Consider the following 18532-nt stretch of genomic DNA (forward strand, 5'->3'; position numbering starts at 1 on the left):
ACTGGAACCTGACTCTCACTATCTGATAGCCTTCAAGTGGATTCAGGAAGAGGAGTTGCAGGCTGAGGGGTCATGTTTGAATCCTAGATACCACATGAAGATGTTGCAAGGGTCCAATACAGAAATCTGCATTTTTGGAAAAACTTCCCACATCCAGTCTAGCCCCTGAGGATATATGTTAGTACTCATTAGCAGCCTTATTTGACCCAGACACTGATGTCAAATCCAGCTTTCAGACCATAACCACAGGCAGCAGAGCACATCTGTTATGCACGCTCCCCTCCAACCTTGCTCTTTAAAAGCAAAGCTGTCCACACAATTTTACATTCAAGAACTGACCGCAAGCTTTCAATAGTAAGTAGAAAGGATGCTGAAGGAAGCTACAAAAAAATACACGCTCTTCTGAAGAACCTCTGCAGATCCCAGAGTAAGGTCACTATTCAACAATCATCAACAAAACTTCCAACGGAAGGAGACTTCTATTGAAAGCAATTAGGCATTGTGCAAATAAAACCCTTGACCTACCACTTGAACACATAAGTACAACTGCCACAATCAAACAGTACATCTAAATTACAAAAGTGTTGGCCAACATTCAAACAGCACCACAAAAAGCAACATCCCTGAAATTGGCCTACGTCATCAATTTCTTTATCAAAGACCTCTCAAGACTCCTTCTTGAACTTCTTATGAACTGAGCCATCTCCACTGTTAGACCAAGCATCTTTGGCGTGGTTTTCCCCCTAATGTTTTCCCTTCAAACCGCCAGTTTGCTTACTGACTTTGTTTCTGCTCGCTTTAGGACTCTGTGCACTTCACCTCTGGTAACCAGTGCTAAAGTGAAAGTGCTCTCTCCTTAAAACATGGTCAAATTGGCTTATACCCAATTGGCATTTATGTGTTACATGTCCTGGTAGTGAAAAAATCTTTAATTCATTTTTCACCACTGCAAAGTCTACCTCTCCCATAGGATAACAATGGACTTACCTTATTAAATTTACTAAGCTCTTATTTCCAAATGGGAACAGGTTCATGTTTGATTTTTTGGGAATTGCAATAAAAAAAAATCCTCTATAGTGAAGACAGATTCTTAATTACCATTTTAAAAATGCCACTTTAAGAAAAGTTGGCATTTTTCTGCCTTAGCTATTTGGTGCCTGCAGTCTTTCTCTGGGTCACATGACTGGGTGTAGTTGACATTTGGGCTTTGTGCATTCCGCCTAGAAAGCCACACGCAATAGGGAGCTTAGGTGTGCCTGGATAGACTATCGTTGGCAGGATGGGAGGGAGGAGCAGAGCACATAACCAATTACACTTGAATAGTTAGTGTCCTGTCTCCACACATAGGACTGCATACCCTCTGCAGTTAGTTTGTAGGCAGGGTACCTGTGCACTTCAAAGGCATACCTCTAGAAGCATCTCTCCACTTCAAAGGTACAAATGGATATAAACACTAGACCTCAGACACCAACTCTTGAATACACTTCTGGACCTTTAGAAACTCTGCCAGGCAAAAGAACAACTGAGCTGCTGAAACGAATGCCAGTATTCTGGACAGCTGCTCTGAAAGACTGCTGTACTGTTGTGCTGACCTGATGCCAGCTGCACTCTTGGCTGGGTGAGAAGGACTGGACCTGCATTTCTTGAACCCAAAACCTCAGAGTGATATGAAAATCTAGTTGGCTGGCCTCCTGATCTGAATCCTCAGGGACACAACAGGCTTCCAACAACCTTGCACCTGGAGTCTGTTATCTGTAAGTCTACCCTGCCAAATGGTGCCACCCAAGTCCTGGACGCTTGGGAGTGCGCTTAAGGTGTTCTGACAACCTCTGTGGATCCAGCAGAATTGACGCATCTCCTCTGCTGTGCAATACAACCCAGAGCAGAACTGATGCATTGCAGCTGCCACGTGGATTGGGCCCATCGCAAAGACTCGCATTGCCTCTGCAGCATTCACCTTCTTTTAAAAAAAATCTTTTTATTTAACATAGCTCGTAGTACCATAACACAATAGACAGTGTTCAAGAAGCAGATTAGAAAATAGTGTTGTGGTGAACAAAAATTAGAACATCAGCACACAGTGGGATATATAATTACATGATTACTCCCCGGACTCTCTCCCCTGTTTTTTCACCATGGCCCCCAAATCTTTTTCCATTTCTTTATATAGCCCCTGCTCTTATATATGGTTTCCTCAGCTCTTTGGCACCAATCTAGGTCCCTTCTCCACTGTTTCCATTGCGGGGGTGTCCGGGAGCCCCATCCCCTGGCGATGTTTCTTTTTGCTACACCCGCAGCTAATGCCAGCCTAAGTTTAACGTTTCTCGTCCAATCTGTGTCTCTCTTGATCATCAACAACACCACTTTGGCTCCATCGGAACAGAGTCGCCCACAACCACAGACATCGTTTCCGTAACCTTGGTCCAGAAAAGGACTATTTCGGGGCACTCCCATAGTGTATGATAGAAGGTGCCCTCTCCCTGGCAACCCCTCACGCAAAGGGCCAATGGACTCCTGCCCCACTCGTATAGATGTGTGCAAGGGTAATATATACAGTGTAGAATTTTCAATTGGTCCCAATCTAAACCTGGGACAGATTGCTATTTCAGGCAGGCTCTGTATGGCACCTTCACCTTCTTTGGAACTGTGGCTGTGTGACACATCCTGAGCACAGGCCCGCCATTGCTCATTGACGGCAACCCAGACAATGACGCCAGACTCCGCATCGCAGCCTCACAGCTCCTTGGAACAGATGGATTGCCCCAACTACGTGCCGCATTCTAACTGCTGAAATTCACATCGCAAGCCGTCGATAGGCTCCTCGGCGACAGCACAGGACCGAGCAATCACAGCCTTGATGTATTTCAGAACCTACGCATCCTTTCGACTGTGTGACTCTTCTTTGAAGCAGGTCCTCGCAGTGCTCCGCAAACTAGGATTTAAGGTACTTTGTTCAATGGGCCTAACTGGGTCCCTGTAGCCGACCCACGCTCCATCGCAGTCAACCTAAACTTGTGACTTTGTCCTGCTCCAGCAGGATCAGATATCCACAGTTGTCGATGTGTGCTTTTCGGTGCTATTTTCACTGAAATCTTTAGAACTTCATATGCCCGGTTATACTGTTTGGATTTTTGTAGTATTGGTCTTAAAATATTTATAAAATGTTACTCTATTGTTCTAAATTGGTTTGGGATTTTTCCTGTGCTGAGTGCTACTTTATTAATGTGTGAATTGCTGCATAAATACTTTACACATTGCCTCTAAGTTAAGCCTGATTGCTCTGTGTCAAGCTATCAAGGGGTTGACCACAGGTTAATTTAAGGTTAGCTTGTGCCTCCCCCTTACAAGGATTGTGGTTGCTGCTTGACCAGGGCTCACACTCCACTCAACCAACAACCCGATTTCTTACAGCCACCTTCCCTTAGGAATTTTGTCCTTTCTTCAAAACCCAACATAGAAATAGGCGACCTTGGAAAATACTGGCCTATCATCTACATGCCATTCCAGGGTGAGATATTCAAAAAGGCATTCCCTTTTGAACTACACGAAAAGATCAAGAGCAAAATATCCTCTAATCTGAATTCAGATCTAAATGTTGCAAAGGCAAATCGCATTCAATCAGTGAATGGTGCTTTCAAGAGCTGACAACAGAAATCCATATTTGTATACAGTTTGACCTCTATGCAGTCTTTGGTACCACTATTATCATCCTGTGCGTGACCTCATTACGAGAATAAGCTTTGACAGTACAGTCCAAAACGTTTTATCATCAAACCTTAAAAATAGATTCTGTCTTGTCTATATGAGCTGGTGTAGGTCTAAGCCTATCTGTGTAACCTGCAGCACTTCCCAAAGTGCTATCCTGCCATCAGTCATCTTCAATTCCTACTTGAAACCAATGGGAATTCTGCTGGCCGGAAAGACATCTTTGTCACCTTACCCCACCTGTAGTTTAGCTAAAAAAGCAGCAGGTAATATGGCTAATTAGAGATGCCGTAATCTCAAGCCAAACTATCACATCTTATGAGAGAGATTTAAAGGGTTTTAATGGCCTTTCATATCCCCCTCAGATACTCAAGTATTTCGTTTGGTTACCCATGTTCACAGAATCACTTAAGTGGATTTGGGTACTCTGATGTTCTTGTAAAACACGCTTGGGGATCCAGAGAATGTGATGGCTCACAGAGGTTTTCCATCAAGACTCAATTGATAAGAAAAAATGTAATTGCTCAGGCTGAACTACATGGATTTACAGTACCAAATGCCAATCAACAGGTGGTCCACCAAGCACTCGATGGAAGTGTGTACCAAGCTATACATGGCAATGTGTGAATCAACTGCTTTCTCATTTGCTTATAGAGGATTCATGCTTACCTCAACAGCCACATTCACTTCCACTCCTCCTCCAGGTACCTATGCTCAGCCTGACTTTCAGTAGCACACGTAGTCCACTTTCACAGAACAAAAGCTGGAGGCCGTGCCATCTCATACATTACCCCCAAAGCACGGAACAACCTTCCACATCACATCAGAAATTCCCCAACACTTTGAGTTTTGCAGAAAACTAAAATCAGGCCTGGATACCCTCAATGGTGATTAGCGCGTTCTACAATACAACTAACATTATATAACACTGCGCTGTTTTTTGCAACTTTTTGCTTATTCAACTCTGAGACTGCACTGCCTGTGTTTTTTTTGTCAAAACTCTTTTATTGAAAAGATGCCACACTTATAGAGTCAGCGATACATACATCTGACCCACATTCCCTTCATTTATCTAAAAGAAAACACTGCTGCTTCTTCTGTGGCGATTACATCCTTTGTAAGCTAGGTCACAACTCTATAGCCTTCTTTCACCGTAAATCTTCTTAACATTTTCAACGTATAAGAACAAGATCCCAACTAACCCCCGCCCTAACTCCACTACCTCCGACCCATAACAAACTCTGGTGGTGCCTCTTAGAAGTCCACATCAATCTATGCACTTGTCCTAATCCCGTCTCCTCGCCTGATCTATTTTCCTGTCTTATATGGTGCGGCCTTGGCCTCTGAAGAAGCATGTGTGGCGTCAGCTTTGGGCCCCACCCTCCACTAAAACTGGAAAAGATGCATATCCCTCATTGTGGGTGGACATACTACTAACGGCATTCCCCTTGTAAAGTATGTCACTAGAGGGCCCCATTTTTATTCAAACTTTTTATAATCGTCTCTATAAAATGTCTGCTAACCTTTCCATGGTGAAGTATTTTCCATAATTGTGCGTGCCATTGTGCCAGGGCTGGAGCTTCTTTTTTCTGCCAGGTCGCAGCAATCGCCTTCTTTGCAGCCCCAAAACCTACCCACATAATTACCCTGTCCGCCTTTGTTTGGTGGTCCAGTACTGGGTCTCGAAGCCCCAGGAGGACTGCCTCTATCGAAACCGGGATAGGGTATCCAAGCATATCTTTCATCTGCCCTCCCAAAAGGCCATGTGTCGCAGACGTGGCATGGAAAGCGTGGATAACAACAGCCCAAACAGGAACGAGATCACCCCTTTCATAGAACCCACCTTCCTAACAAATGTCTTCACTGGGGTGGAGTCTCGTGTAGCTGCTTCCCTTATAGCTGGGTGGAGAACCCAATGTTTAAGTTGGAGGTAGTAGAAATGTTCGCTGGGTGATAGTTTGAAGTCTCTCTGGCTGTGTTCAAACATTAGAATATCATAGTTGTGAAATAGATTCTGCAACATCAGACGCCCTCCCTCCCTCCAGGCATCAAATGGCTCCTCCTACGTGCCAGGGGAAACTCTGGGTTAAAATGTATTGGTGTGTAATGGGAGAGGAACGTCGTCCATCCCTTTTTCTTAGTTACCTCATCCCAAACCCTGACCGAGGTTCTTGTGGATGTGCTTATATAAGCGTTTGGTGGCCTGTCTTTTTTTGGGTTTCCAGATCACATCTCAAATTGTCCTTCCCACTTTGGCCCTGCCCATGTGCAACCAGTGTTTGTCCGATTCCCTCATGGACCACTCCGCTATCACCCGTAGCTGCGCCTCTTTATATTAGAGGTCAAAGCCTGGAAGCGCCACCCCACCCTCATCTCTCAACCTTCTTAGAGTGTGAAACGGGAGATGCGCCCTGCCATTTTGCCATAAATATCTTGTGATAAGTGTGCGCAGTTTGGGAAGGAAATGTCTCACAAGTTCAATTTCAAGGGCCTGAAATAAATATAAAATATTTAGGCAGCACAGTAATTTTTAATGCGTGGATCCTGCCCAGACATGAAATATATAGGGGTTTCCAGCGATGGCGGCCCTGTGGTATCTGCTGTAGAAGGGGAGGACAGTTAGCCTTAAATGACCCTTCCAAGTGTGGAGTGATCTGTATTCCCAGGTAAGAAAGGGTGTGTTTGGTCCACTGTAAAGGAGTCTTCCCTCTCAGCAGAGTCATCTCACTTTCTGGTAACGCAATGTTCAGAATGGAGGACTTGTTCAAATTTACCTTGAACCCTGCTATGCCTTGGAATGTTTTCAGTTCTTTCTGTAGCGTGGCTAATGAGGTGCGTGGTGAGGTGAGTGCCATTAAAACATCATCGGCAAACAGGGACAATTTATGTTCTTCTCCACCGAATTGCATCCCCTGAATCTCCAGTGTGGCTCGGATTCGTGCTGCCAACGGTTCTATGCTAAGGGTTAACAGCAGCGGGACAATGGGCACCCCTGCCTCGGTCCCCTGCATAGACTGAACGGCCGTGAGCATATCCATTCACTTGCACCCATGAGCATGGGAGCGCATAGTTGGCTCTGATCATGTTAATAAAAGGGGCCCCAAACCCAAATCTTTGCAATGCCTGAAACATAAAGGACCAGTTAACCCTGTCAAAAGCTTTTTCCGCGTCTAGTCCTACCACTATCGCGGGGATTTTGTGTTTGGAAACTTTCTTTATCAGATGGAGAGTACGGCAAATGTTATCATGGGTCTGTCTTCCCTTTATAAAGGCCGATTGATCCGGGTGTATAAGGTCGGGCATCAGAGATTCAAGCCTAGCTGCCAGGATCGCTGAAGGCAACTTCGCGTCTAGATTTAACAGAGCAATTGGCCTATAAAAGGCACAGAGTTGAGGGTCCTTCCATGCTTTCGGGATTACTGTAATCCTGGCCTGGCGAAGCAATTAAAAAGAGTAGTCAGCTGGGGAAGGAGTTCTGGGGCAAAGGTTCTACAGAAATGAGCTGTCAGACCATCCGTGCGTGGGGGTTTGCTTTTCTCACATTCTCTTCAGTAATAGGAGCATCCATTTGGTCTCTTAACTCCGGAGGAACCCTTGGAAGCAAGATTGAGTGTAGGTAATTTGCTTGGGCTGAGGGATGGGAGTTCTCCGCTTGGTAGAGGGCACTGTAAAAAGACCCAAATATATCTGCTTTACCTTTATCAGCGTTTTCCACAACTCCCCCCTTGTCTTCTTTAATCCCCCCTACGTATTCCTTCTCTCTTTTTTCACGAAGTTGTCTCGCCAGGTGGGATCCCACTTTATTCCCCTGGGCGTAGGATAACTGACGTAATCTAAGGAGGGTATATTCCCCCCTGTTAGTGTATAAATAGCATTGATTTTCCCTTTGAGGGCACTGCTCTGGTGTTGTGCTCTTTTTCTACAATCTCAAGCTCCGCTTCTAGTGCCTTGCGTTCTTTGGCCCTTTGTCTATTCAGCGTGGCGTTCAGTTGATGCATTTACCCCTCATCACCGCCTTAAAGGCATCCCAATTGTTTGCCGAAGAGGTGACAGTGGGTAGGTTCAGTTGAAAGTTTTCTCGAATTGCTTCTCTTAACTCATCTCTCAACAGTTTGTCCCTTGTTAGTGAGACAGGGAAGAACCAACGCAACGGGCCTGACGGCGGATTATTCCAGGAGAGACAGACCGAGACGAGGCAATGATCGGTGGATCTTTGCCGCCTGAAAGGGCCCCAGAAGACTCTGGCTGAGAAATATAGTCCAGTCATGAGTACGTTTGGTGTACATGCGAATAAAAGGTCTAATCTCTAGTGGTTGGGTATATTGCCCTCCATGCGTCATTGAGGCCCATTGTACGAAAGGCCTGTTTCAGACCTTTAGGGAATTTGCCTGTGGGTACCCTGTGGGAGTGTGTGCTGTCCTCTGTCGCTTGCCAAGTAATATTGAAGTCCCCCATGAGGATTATTGGGCCTTCTGCGAACCCCCCCCCCCAATATGCTCAATATAGAGGTCACGAACGTTGGCTGGCCCGGGCTAAGTACGTAGGCCGAAACAAATGTGCATAACCTCCCCTTCAGTTTCCCTTTTACCATTATTATTCTCCTCTCCATCCGCTTTTACACCTTCTGTCTGGAATTTGGTTGTGTTGTGAATGAGAAGTGCAACCCCTTTTTGTTTTGTTCCAGAGGACAACTTGTATATTAGGGAGTAGTTTTTATGTCTGAGCCTATGTTCTTCCGAACGTTTTAAGTGGGTTTCTTGGAGTGCCACTATGTCGTGCTGGTGGTCTATTCAATATTTCCACATTTTTTGGCACCTGCTAGGGGAGTTTAACCACTTAACATTCCAGGAGGCTATACTATCCATCTTGGTTTGTAAGCCCCCTCTCTTTTTGTCTCACCCTCATCAGGTCGTGAATTACTGCCATCACCTGTTTGACTCCCTCAGCTTCTCCTGACACTTCTGTAACCGGGCGCTCCCCATTGAAGAATTGAAGTGTGAACTGTTCATGACTATTGTGTGGACACCACCTTCCCCCTAAACAAATACCTTCCCCCCAACTGTAAAACCCAAGCCATAATTAAACCTCAGCCAGCTGGCCCGAAGGCCCTCAGCGCTGTCATCCCGCCTACTGAGGGACATAGTGGTGGGCGTTGTGGTCTAGGCCCACCTCCCCGGCTGATTCTAATCCTTGATGCAAGTAGTGAGTCTGTATGTTTGTATCGGCTCCAGGATCCTTAGGGAGTAGGCCCTCCCTACAATTCCAGTCATTTTCCTCACGACCTATCTGGGCCACCCATTCCGGCAACTCCTAGAAAGTCACGAAAGCGATAAACTGTGGTCTACGATGTGTCACTAGCAAAATTTGAGACCATGTTACGTCTTGGTTTGCTTCCCCTTTGAGATAGATTGCCACTGAGATGGCGTCGTCTGGTCGGTTCCTCCCTTTTTTGTGGAGGCGAGATACTCCGGCTCTTCTGTAGCTGGGAGCACCAGGAGTTCCAGGTCCTTCTCCAAGTCTGAGACATGCCGTGCCTTGTTATTCAGTTCGAAGGCAAGCCCAAATGAATAAGACCAGTGGTATCTAATGTTGTCGGCTCTTAGCTTCGTTGTCAGAGGTCGGAAGAGTTGTCGTCTTTGCAGCGTGGACTGAGCAAGGTCTTGAAAAAGCGTACAGCTGAATCCTTGAAAAGAGATCTTGCGTTTCTTCCTGGCCGCTTGCAATATAGCTTCCTTCACCTTGAAAGAGTGCAGCTTGACCAGGACATCTCAGGTTCGACATCTCTCTCCCTCCGACAGCGTACCCACTCGATGCGCTCTTTCTATTTTTATTATACGTGGGCTCACTATTTCCACAAAGAGCCCTTCGACAAACGCTTCTAGGTCCGGGCCGTCGGCTTTGTCCTCCAGGTCCCTGATTCGAATATTGTCTCTCCGGGACCTGTTTTCAAGATCCTCGTTTTTCAAAAAAGCTTGTTGCAGCTGGATATGAAGGTCCTGGACACTTTTGTGCGTATCTGCCGTTTGCCTATCCAACTACCGGGTCTGAGTCTCCACTTCCATTACCCTCGTACCAATGGAATCGACATCTTGTTGAAGGGCAGCTTTCTTTGACGGTGCGCTCCCAGGCCCCCTTGTTGCTACTGCCGATATCGGGTATCCGCGGGGAAGTTACACAGTCTGTTCCAGCCTCTGAGGGACCTGCCCGCCTGATTGCCACTGGTCCGTAACACTGGCGTGTAGACACTGTCGCGGATGACGCCATCTTGCCTGCGTCTGACCTCTCGTGCTCACCCCCGGCAGGTGCCAAACTCCGCAATCGAGCTGTCAAAATTGCCGCTTTCAGCCCCTGGCGATCCTCAATGTCCTCCGGTTCGTGCATACACCCGTGGACACTACATACCTTGTCGTGATCAGGTAAGAATCACACCGTGGCGGTGGAGTTGGAGTGGTTCACCTACACCCGTCCATCTTGCCTGGTCAAACGCCCTGCCTGTATTTTTACCTGAATTTTGTTTCAAGTAAATTGTATGATTCTCTAGCGCCTTGAAGCTGCTATATAAAAAAATAAACTGAAAATGTCTTGATCATCACATTTCTGTGTACTCTTGTTTTATTTTTAATGTAATGCACAGGTTTTTACTGGGAACTCGTTATAGATAAATAGTCCATTAACTTCTGTTAAATGTAAACACTTTTCTCACAGGATGAGGGTGTGAGGAGGTACACTGCTCCAAAACCCCACCTACACAGATCTGCAAACCCAAACCCGAGGGTTAATACCTAAGGAAAGAGGAAGGGTGAGCCTCACACCATCGTCTTGTTGCCTGGGGCACACTTTGTAATTAATGAGTACAAGATAATATACTTCAACAACTTTGGAAACCAGGCATATGGAAGTGTGCCACCAGTGATATGTAATTCGTACAAACATGTTAATTGCCATAATTCAATAAATAAAAAGAACCAAAACTTTCAACATGTTTACAAAATAATGAAAATAGAGTCAAGATCAGAGGGTGCCCCACAGAAGCAGTACAAAATCTACGCTTGCCAGTACTTTAAGGAGAGCAATGCACTGCAGTACTAGTTTATACATTATTTAAGAGATTAAGACGTAGTATATAAGCAATTAAAATACTCTACCGTTATCCAGGGGTTGTCAAGTAGCTCATTAGCTGTGATTCGATAGGCCGGATCCACTTTCATCAGAAGCTTCAAAGTATCCTTAGCTATACAAAGAATAGGTTAAAAAAACACTCAATGAATGCTACAGTATAGGAGACAATATATATGTTTTTTTAATGAATTCTTTATTGAAATTTTTGCCCCCACATATAATACACAACATAGATATGAGAATGAATAAAGCCATCACCAGAAGAATTGACCCCACTCCCCACCCCACCCCGGCTGGTCCGGTTTACTTAACAAGAAGAGGAAAAAAAGAAAAAGAAAGAAATCAATTCTTCCACGGGCATGAGAAAGAAAAACAAGAGAAACAATGTCTATAATGTAAAAGACAAACAAAATCCTTGCAAATAATTAAATCAGCAGTGAAGAGTCATAATAAACAGGCTCAAATATTTGTAGACAAAGGAGCACATAATGGCAATACCTGTGCTACTTAATAGATTAATTTAATGCTTTCTTGCCACCCGTTGCCCCCCCCCTTCTTGGCTATCTTGCAACCATCTTATTAGAGGGTCCCAGATTTCCATCCACATTTGTCTTGCTCTACGCCCCTTTCTAGCATATACTGCAGTCTCTAACCTGTATATTGCCAATAATCTACCTAGCCACTGTTGACGGAGCTGGATCAAGCCAGTGAGTGGCTAAACAGAGTTTGAATACTGTCATGGTAATGAACAGAAAGGCCTGGACCGGCGCCGGGAGCAGAGGACTACTTACTCCAAGTACAATCAGCTGTGATGACAGATCTACTTTCTGACCCAAGTGAGATTCCAAAATAGTGCCAACATCCCTTTTAATTGAATCCAGGTCAGGCAGGAATCAAACATGTGTACAATGTCTGCAGCTGGACAGCCGCACCGTGGGCATGTTGATCCCGCAACTCCTCCCCATTTGGTAATCTTCTCCGGGCTTATATAGAGATTAAACCATGTTTATTACATTAAGTTTGGGCCATGTATAGCGAATCTTCCGCTTCGCCTGCTCCCACCAATAGTCGTTCATGTCAGCAGTCACAGTGTTTACATAGGTCATCCGGCATCGTCTCATTCAATTTTTTATAAATCCCTCCAAGTGTACCTGACCCTTTAAGCAATATCTCTACCAATGTCACCCACGCAAAATCACTACTGCCCCCTATCTTCCTTGCTAGAAAATCTCTTATCTGGAGATATTTAAAAAATTGTGTGTTCTCAACCCCAAATGTCTCCTTGATCGTATCAAAAGCAATCACTCCTGTCTCATCCATAACATCACCCACTATCCTGACACCTTTTTGTACCAGTTTTTCATATGTCGGTCATTGAAAATACTAGGGAGTGGCTCATTGCTATATAATGGGGTATAAGCATTAATAAACCCCAGACCAAGCCTTTTCCGAACTGAGGTCCAGATTTTGAAAGCGCAAGTCAACGTCTTAAACTTCACCCTTTTCTAATAGTTAGAATCGAAATTTGCCTAGCAGAGTAACGGTAAGTTTCAATTCTATTAAGGACACGGAGGCGAGGATTATGCTATTCCTTCTTCGCTTTAATAACACATTTTACTCCACAGCAGCCAAAAAAAATAGAAACCAACAGCATTTCTATCTTTAAACAAGAAAAACGATCTGAGGAGAGTAACCACGAGCACCAACACAGTCCGCAAACTACAGCTCCCATCAGTCTCAGTCTTATCCCAACGTAGTCCTTCCTCAGTGTTAGCCTCCAGTAGAAGGTCTGCTACATCCGTTGTCCCTCCTCTTTCTTCGCGCGAACGCCTCCGCACTGCTGGTCTTGTTTGGAACCATCATTCCCTAAAGGCAAAGCACAAGGCATAAGATCCTGAACTGCGGAACACATTATCACAGCATTGTGAAACAACGAGCAGTAAAGACAACCTCATAAAGAGTAACAAAACATCTTACTTACTGCCATACGGGAGGGTTCGCACCGATTGTGCCAAGGGAGGGATAATCCTCGCCTCCGTGTCCTTAATAGAATTGAAACTTACCGTTACTCTGCTAGGCAAATTTCGATTCTATGGCAGGACCGGAGGCTCCGATTATGCTAGTTCAAAGCTTACTTACCACCAAATGTGCCAAATTCACCACTGGTTTAAAATAAAACCGTTTAAAAGTCGAATCTGAAGACCAGTCCGCCGCACGCATTAAATCCTCCAAGCGCGCCCCCAAGGCGAATGCTTTTGACGCCATCGCTCCTCTGGCCGAATGAGCACCAAACTGCTTTGTGTCTATCCCCGCCTCCTGCATGACCCACCGCACCCACCGAGCAATGGTGGGTGAGGAGACTGCATTGTGCGGTTTTCGTAAAGCAATAAGGAGTTGTCTTTCGCCCGGAGGGCGTAACTCAGAGGTTTTATCCTCATAAGCTTTCAAACAATTCACGACACAAAGTTTGGGCATCTCCAGAAAGGCCGGATACGAAACTGACCTTGAAGCCGACTTCGTTTGACGACCAATGGTAAAAGTCACTCCATCCGGAGAGAACACCCGCGCCGAAATGTCCAGCGCACGCACATCCGAGACCCTACGACAAGAGACTAGACATAGCAGCATGGCTAGCTTAGCCGAGAGTTCCTTCAAGGAGAGGTACTGGTTCGATTGCCAAGACAGGAACAAGTTAAGAACCACATTGACATCCCACAAGACAGAGTAACGAGGCTCTGGGGGCAAAGACAAACGAATTCCCCTCAAAAGACGGCGAACAAAGGGGTGCTCACCCACCGGCACACCCTCTACAAGACAATGGGCCGCAGAGATAGCCGAGCGCATTGCGTTAATGGTGCGATATGCCAGGCCGTCCGATGCCATTTCGGCTAAGAAATTCAGGATGGGAACAATGCCCGCGACCACGGGATCCAAACCCCGTCGAAGACACCAACGAAACCACTTCGTCCAGGCGGACCGATAGCGTTTGGAGGTGCTTGCGGCCCAGGCCTGTGACAAGAGGTTCTCAGCCGATCCCGAAAGGCCTGGGAGCGACCAGCGTCGCCGGAAAGCCGCCATGCCATCAGTAGGAGAGAACCCTGAGAGATCAGGTGGTGTTGCTCCCCGTTCGGATTCAGAAGAAGATGAGGAAACAGGGGGAGTGGGATTGGAAAATCCCAAGAAAGTTCCAGAAGAACTGGAAACCACACTTGGTACCTCCAAAAAGGCGTTACCACGACCATCTCCGCTTTCTGCCGGCGAACCCGCGCCGCCAACCTCACAATCATGGAGAACGGAGGAAACGCATAACTCCGTTCCTGACTCCACTCTTGCAGAAAAGCATCCGTGGCCTGCGCCAGAGGGTCCGGCCTCCAACTGAAAAACCTTGGAAGCTGATGGTCCAGACGGGACGCAAACAGATCCACCGAGAACGGGCCCCAAAGGGCGGCCAACCACTGAAAAACCTGAACGTTCAGCTTCCATTGGCTTGAATCCCGTACATGTCGGGAATGCCAGTCCGCCACCTGATTGGCCTGGCCCGGCAGATACTCCGCCGCCACAGATATGTGATGATCCAGACAAAACCCCCAAAAGTCCTTCGCTAGGTTTGCCAGAGCCTGCGACCGAGGGCCCCCCAGGCGGTTGATATAGCGAACCGCGGAGATATTGTCCACCCGCAAGAGGACGCAGGAGCGAACCCTGTCTCTGGTCCAACACTGGATCGCGAACGACCCTGCCAGAAGTTCCAGACAATTGATATGGAGCTTCTTCTCTTCTAATGACCAAGCGCCGCCAGTAGAGAAGTCGCCGCAGCGAGCGCCCCACCCCGACCTGCTGGCGTCGGACTCTATCACTATGTCGGGAGCGGCTCCGAAAATGGCTCTGCCATTCCAGGCATCCATGTGGGCGAGCCACCAGGACATTTCGTCCTTGACCTCCTCTGACAGAGACACCCTCTGGTCGTACGACACGCCCCTCCGAAGATGTTGTGCCTTCAGGCGCTGCAGCGCACTATAGTGCAAGGGACCCGGAAAGATTGCCTGGATGGATGAGGAGAGCAGACCCACCACCCGGGCAATCTGACGGAGGGAGGTGTGGGACTTGGAGATCGTCTGTCGCAACAGGTGTCGAATCTTGGACAACTTCCTCTGGGGAAGACTCAAAGACGCGTGAACCGAATCCACGACGAACCCTATAAAGACTATACTCTGAGTCGGGCGCAAGAACGACTTGTCTGCGTTGATGATGAAGCCCAAGCTTTGCAAGAGCGACACCGCTTGATGAAGATGAGAAAGCAACCGCTGCGGGCATTGTGCCATGAGAAGAATGTCGTCCAGATATACGATCATCCGCACCCCTTGGCTCCGCAGAAACTCCACCACCGGATGGAGCACCTTCGTGAAGCACCAGGGCGCCGAGGACAGCCCGAACGGAAGGACGGTAAACTCGTACACGTGGCGCCTGCACTGAAATTGCAGGAAACGGCGATGAGGCGGATGGATCGGGACCACCAAATACGCGTCTTTTAAATCCAAGCGCGCCACCCAGTCTCCCTGAAGGAGTACATCCCGAAGGAGGTGGATCCCCTCCATCTTGAAATGGCGATATACCAGCCAGCCATTGAACTCTTTCAGATTGATAACCGGTCTGCGCCCCCCATCCGTCTTTTCCACAAGGAAGATATTGCTTAAAAAGCCCTGGGGGTGCAAAGTCGACCGACAGATCGCCCCTTTGCGGAGCAGCGCGGACACTCCCTCGTCTATCAGACTGGCATCGGCCACGGAAAAGCTTATAGGATGCGGAAGGCCTGCCTGGTGGGGTGAATCGTAAATCTCTATGTGGAACCCCCGAATGGTCCGCAGAACCCAAGCATCGCTCGTGAGGGCTCCCCAGGCCTCCCTGAAGTGCGCTAGCCGCCCCCCAATTTGAACTTGAGAAGGGGAAATTAGACTTACCACCTCCTGCGGGTCCTCCGGCGGTGTTCTTGTAGCCTCCACGCCCCCGGAATTTCTGCCCTCTGGTCGGGTAGAAATTATTAAAGTTGGCGGAGGTGTTATATTGGCCTCGTCCGGAGCCTTGTCGCCTACCAGGGTTCTGCTGTCCGCCACGGCCGGTCGCGCGGCCCCTGCCACGACCGGCCCCGCCGGAAAAACGAGACTGGAAGACCCGCTTAATATTGGACTGGGCCTTGTCCAAACTCGTGAAGGTGGCCACAAACTTGCCCAATTCCTTCACAAAAGGCTCACCAAAAAGCCCCCCTGCTGCGACCGCTCCTGTCTCGGACGAAGCCAAGTCGCCTAGCTTGGGGTCCAATTTAATCAGGAAAGAACGTCGACGCTCCGTCGAGAGGGCACAATTGGCGTTGCCCAGAAAGACTACCGCCGCTGTGCCCAATTCGAAAGAACGTTGGGGGAGATGGTGGAACCTGTTGCCTTGGCCTCCTCGGCCATATCCAAAATCTTCGTCAAAGGCCCTATCACGTCTAGGAGCTTATCCTGACAGGAGCGCCAGGAGCGGTCTATACCCTTACGGGGATCCTTCATACACTTGGCCAGGAAGGTGGCCATCTTGGAATCTAACTCCGGTGTAAGGGCCACCTTCCCGTCCAACGACGGCCTAGGGCACTCTGCCCTCAGACAACCTCTAGCCTCTTTCTCTAAGGGCTTCCGGAGGCGACTCGCCACAAACTTCGCCACCTTGTCACCGGGTGCCCAGGCCGCTGACCGCGGATGAATGATGTCATCCGGGTTGAGCATGCCCGAGGCATCCTGCGGCAACTCCGCGACAGAGCCAGTAGGACGCCAGGACCGCGAAGACCCTTCCTCCTCGTCCGAATCCCCCGCGTCCGGGGAGGGGGAATCCGGGACAACGGACGCTGCAGGAGTTGGGACCGGGGATGGCGCCGGGGGCGACAGGGGCGCCTTTGCTAGAAACGCACGCTTGAGACGATCAAACGCGTCCCTGTCTACCCCCTGCGGCTCCCCGGGGCCCCCCTCCGTGCGACTCTTTTTAGGGAAAGGCGGTCCCTCCCCCAAGGAAGGGGTGGAAATGGAACCCTGGGAAAAAAACAATTTTGCGCACTCCGCAATAATGCGGTTAGAGAGGCGCTCCTCCATAGGCCCCATCACATCACTCACACATTTATAGATGGAATCATCCACTGCCTCAAAGAATTGGTCGTCCAAGGGCAAGTACTGAACTTGCTCCTCCTCTACAAACTCCGAGTGACTCATGGCTAATCAGCACCACTTCGCAGCCCCACCGCCCAAGTAACCTGGCGGCAATCACTCCCAATGTGAACACAGGGCAAGCCTCCTTTGGAGTTCAACAATGGAGGGCAGCAACCCTCAGTGATATTCGCGCAGCCTGGCAGACTGCTAAAGATTTGAGCAGTGCGAAGCACCGCAATAGAGGTCGCACCCGCCTCACGCGCGCAGCCCCCACAGAGTGACGGGGCCCAACCGCCACCCAGCACGCCCGAGCTCCAAGTGCGGATATAATAAAATATGCCCGCAGGCAATCTCCGCGGCACTGCCGCTATACAGACCCCCGCCGGGGCGTTCAGGTGTGGCGGCGTTGGGGACAAGGCTCGACGGACCGCTGGTCTCGCTTCGCGCTCCGCCAATCCAGGAGACGCGAAGCGGGACCAACGAGACGCGCGAGACCCCCTGGTGTCGGCAACAATGTACCGCGGAGGTGGAGAGTCCGCGAAAGGAGCGAAGGCGCTCCCGCGGCACCGGGGAATCTAAAAGAAAGCTCACAAAGGAAACCCCGACAAGTGAACCTGAGAACCGCAATAACAGTCTCAAAAGTACAGAAGAAAATCCATAAAACACACCCAAACCCGGGAGAAACGAAAAACGACTTATCTGGTGCTGCGGAGCAGCGAAGAAAGAGGAGGGACAACGGATGTAGCAGACCTTCTACTGGAGGCTAACACTGAGGAAGGACTACGTTGGGATAAGACTGAGACTGATGGGAGCTGTAGTTTGCGGACTGTGTTGGTGCTCGTGGTTACTCTCCTCAGATCGTTTTTCTTGTTTAAAGATAGAAATGCTGTTGGTTTCTATTTTTTTTGGCTGCTGTGGAGTAAAATGTGTTATTAAAGCGAAGAAGGAATAGCATAATCGGAGCCTCCGGTCCTGCCATAGAATCCATATGTCGCAAGAGACAGATGCTAGCCTTTGCCCCTAGTAGCAGCTCGTAAATTGAGGCGGGGGCCTACATCTGCAGCTAACCTGTTTCACCCCCAAGTAAAATGCCCATTTTATATAATATTGCAGCCCAATGGTATAGCTGAAGATTAGGTATCGCCCAGCCACCTCTATCTCTAGGTAGCATTACAAATTTCAGTGCCCTCCGAGGGCGACAGCTAGCCCAGAGGAATTTAGTAAGCATCTGATTCATAGACTTGAATCAAGCGTGATCGATGGTCAAAGGAATTGCCCTAAAGAGGTATAGATTTTTTGGCAAAAACAGCATCTTAATAACATTGCATCTCCCCACCAGCGTAAGCTTGAGAGTATCTATTCAATTAAAATCTGCTTTAAATTTTGGAAGTAATGGGCCCAGATTAGTTCCTACAATTTCTAACACATCCGCCATTATTTCGACCCTGAGGTATGTTGCCTTCCGTACGACCCGAGGGTCATTAATTCGGAGTCCCTTGCCAAGAACAACGAGGGTTTGGTTGGAATTAAGTTGATAG

General features: G+C 48.2%; 1 protein-coding gene across 5 annotated transcripts in view; it reads right to left on the minus strand.

The window, feature by feature from the left end:
• STK33 (serine/threonine kinase 33) overlaps positions 1 to 18532 on the minus strand; it is a 1543521-nt gene that overhangs the window by 395903 nt on the left and 1129086 nt on the right. For all 5 annotated transcript variants that reach the window (XM_085648124.1, XM_085648123.1, XM_085648121.1 and 2 more), the window contains one exon: positions 10851 to 10936. In XM_085648124.1, coding sequence (XP_085504250.1) covers positions 10851 to 10936 — 86 coding nt within the window. The remainder of the gene's footprint in view (positions 1 to 10850; positions 10937 to 18532) is intronic.

The sequence above is a fragment of the Triturus cristatus genome, chromosome 3_2 (assembly GCF_964204655.1).
Source record: "Triturus cristatus chromosome 3_2, aTriCri1.1, whole genome shotgun sequence".
Taxonomy (NCBI): domain Eukaryota; kingdom Metazoa; phylum Chordata; class Amphibia; order Caudata; family Salamandridae; genus Triturus; species Triturus cristatus.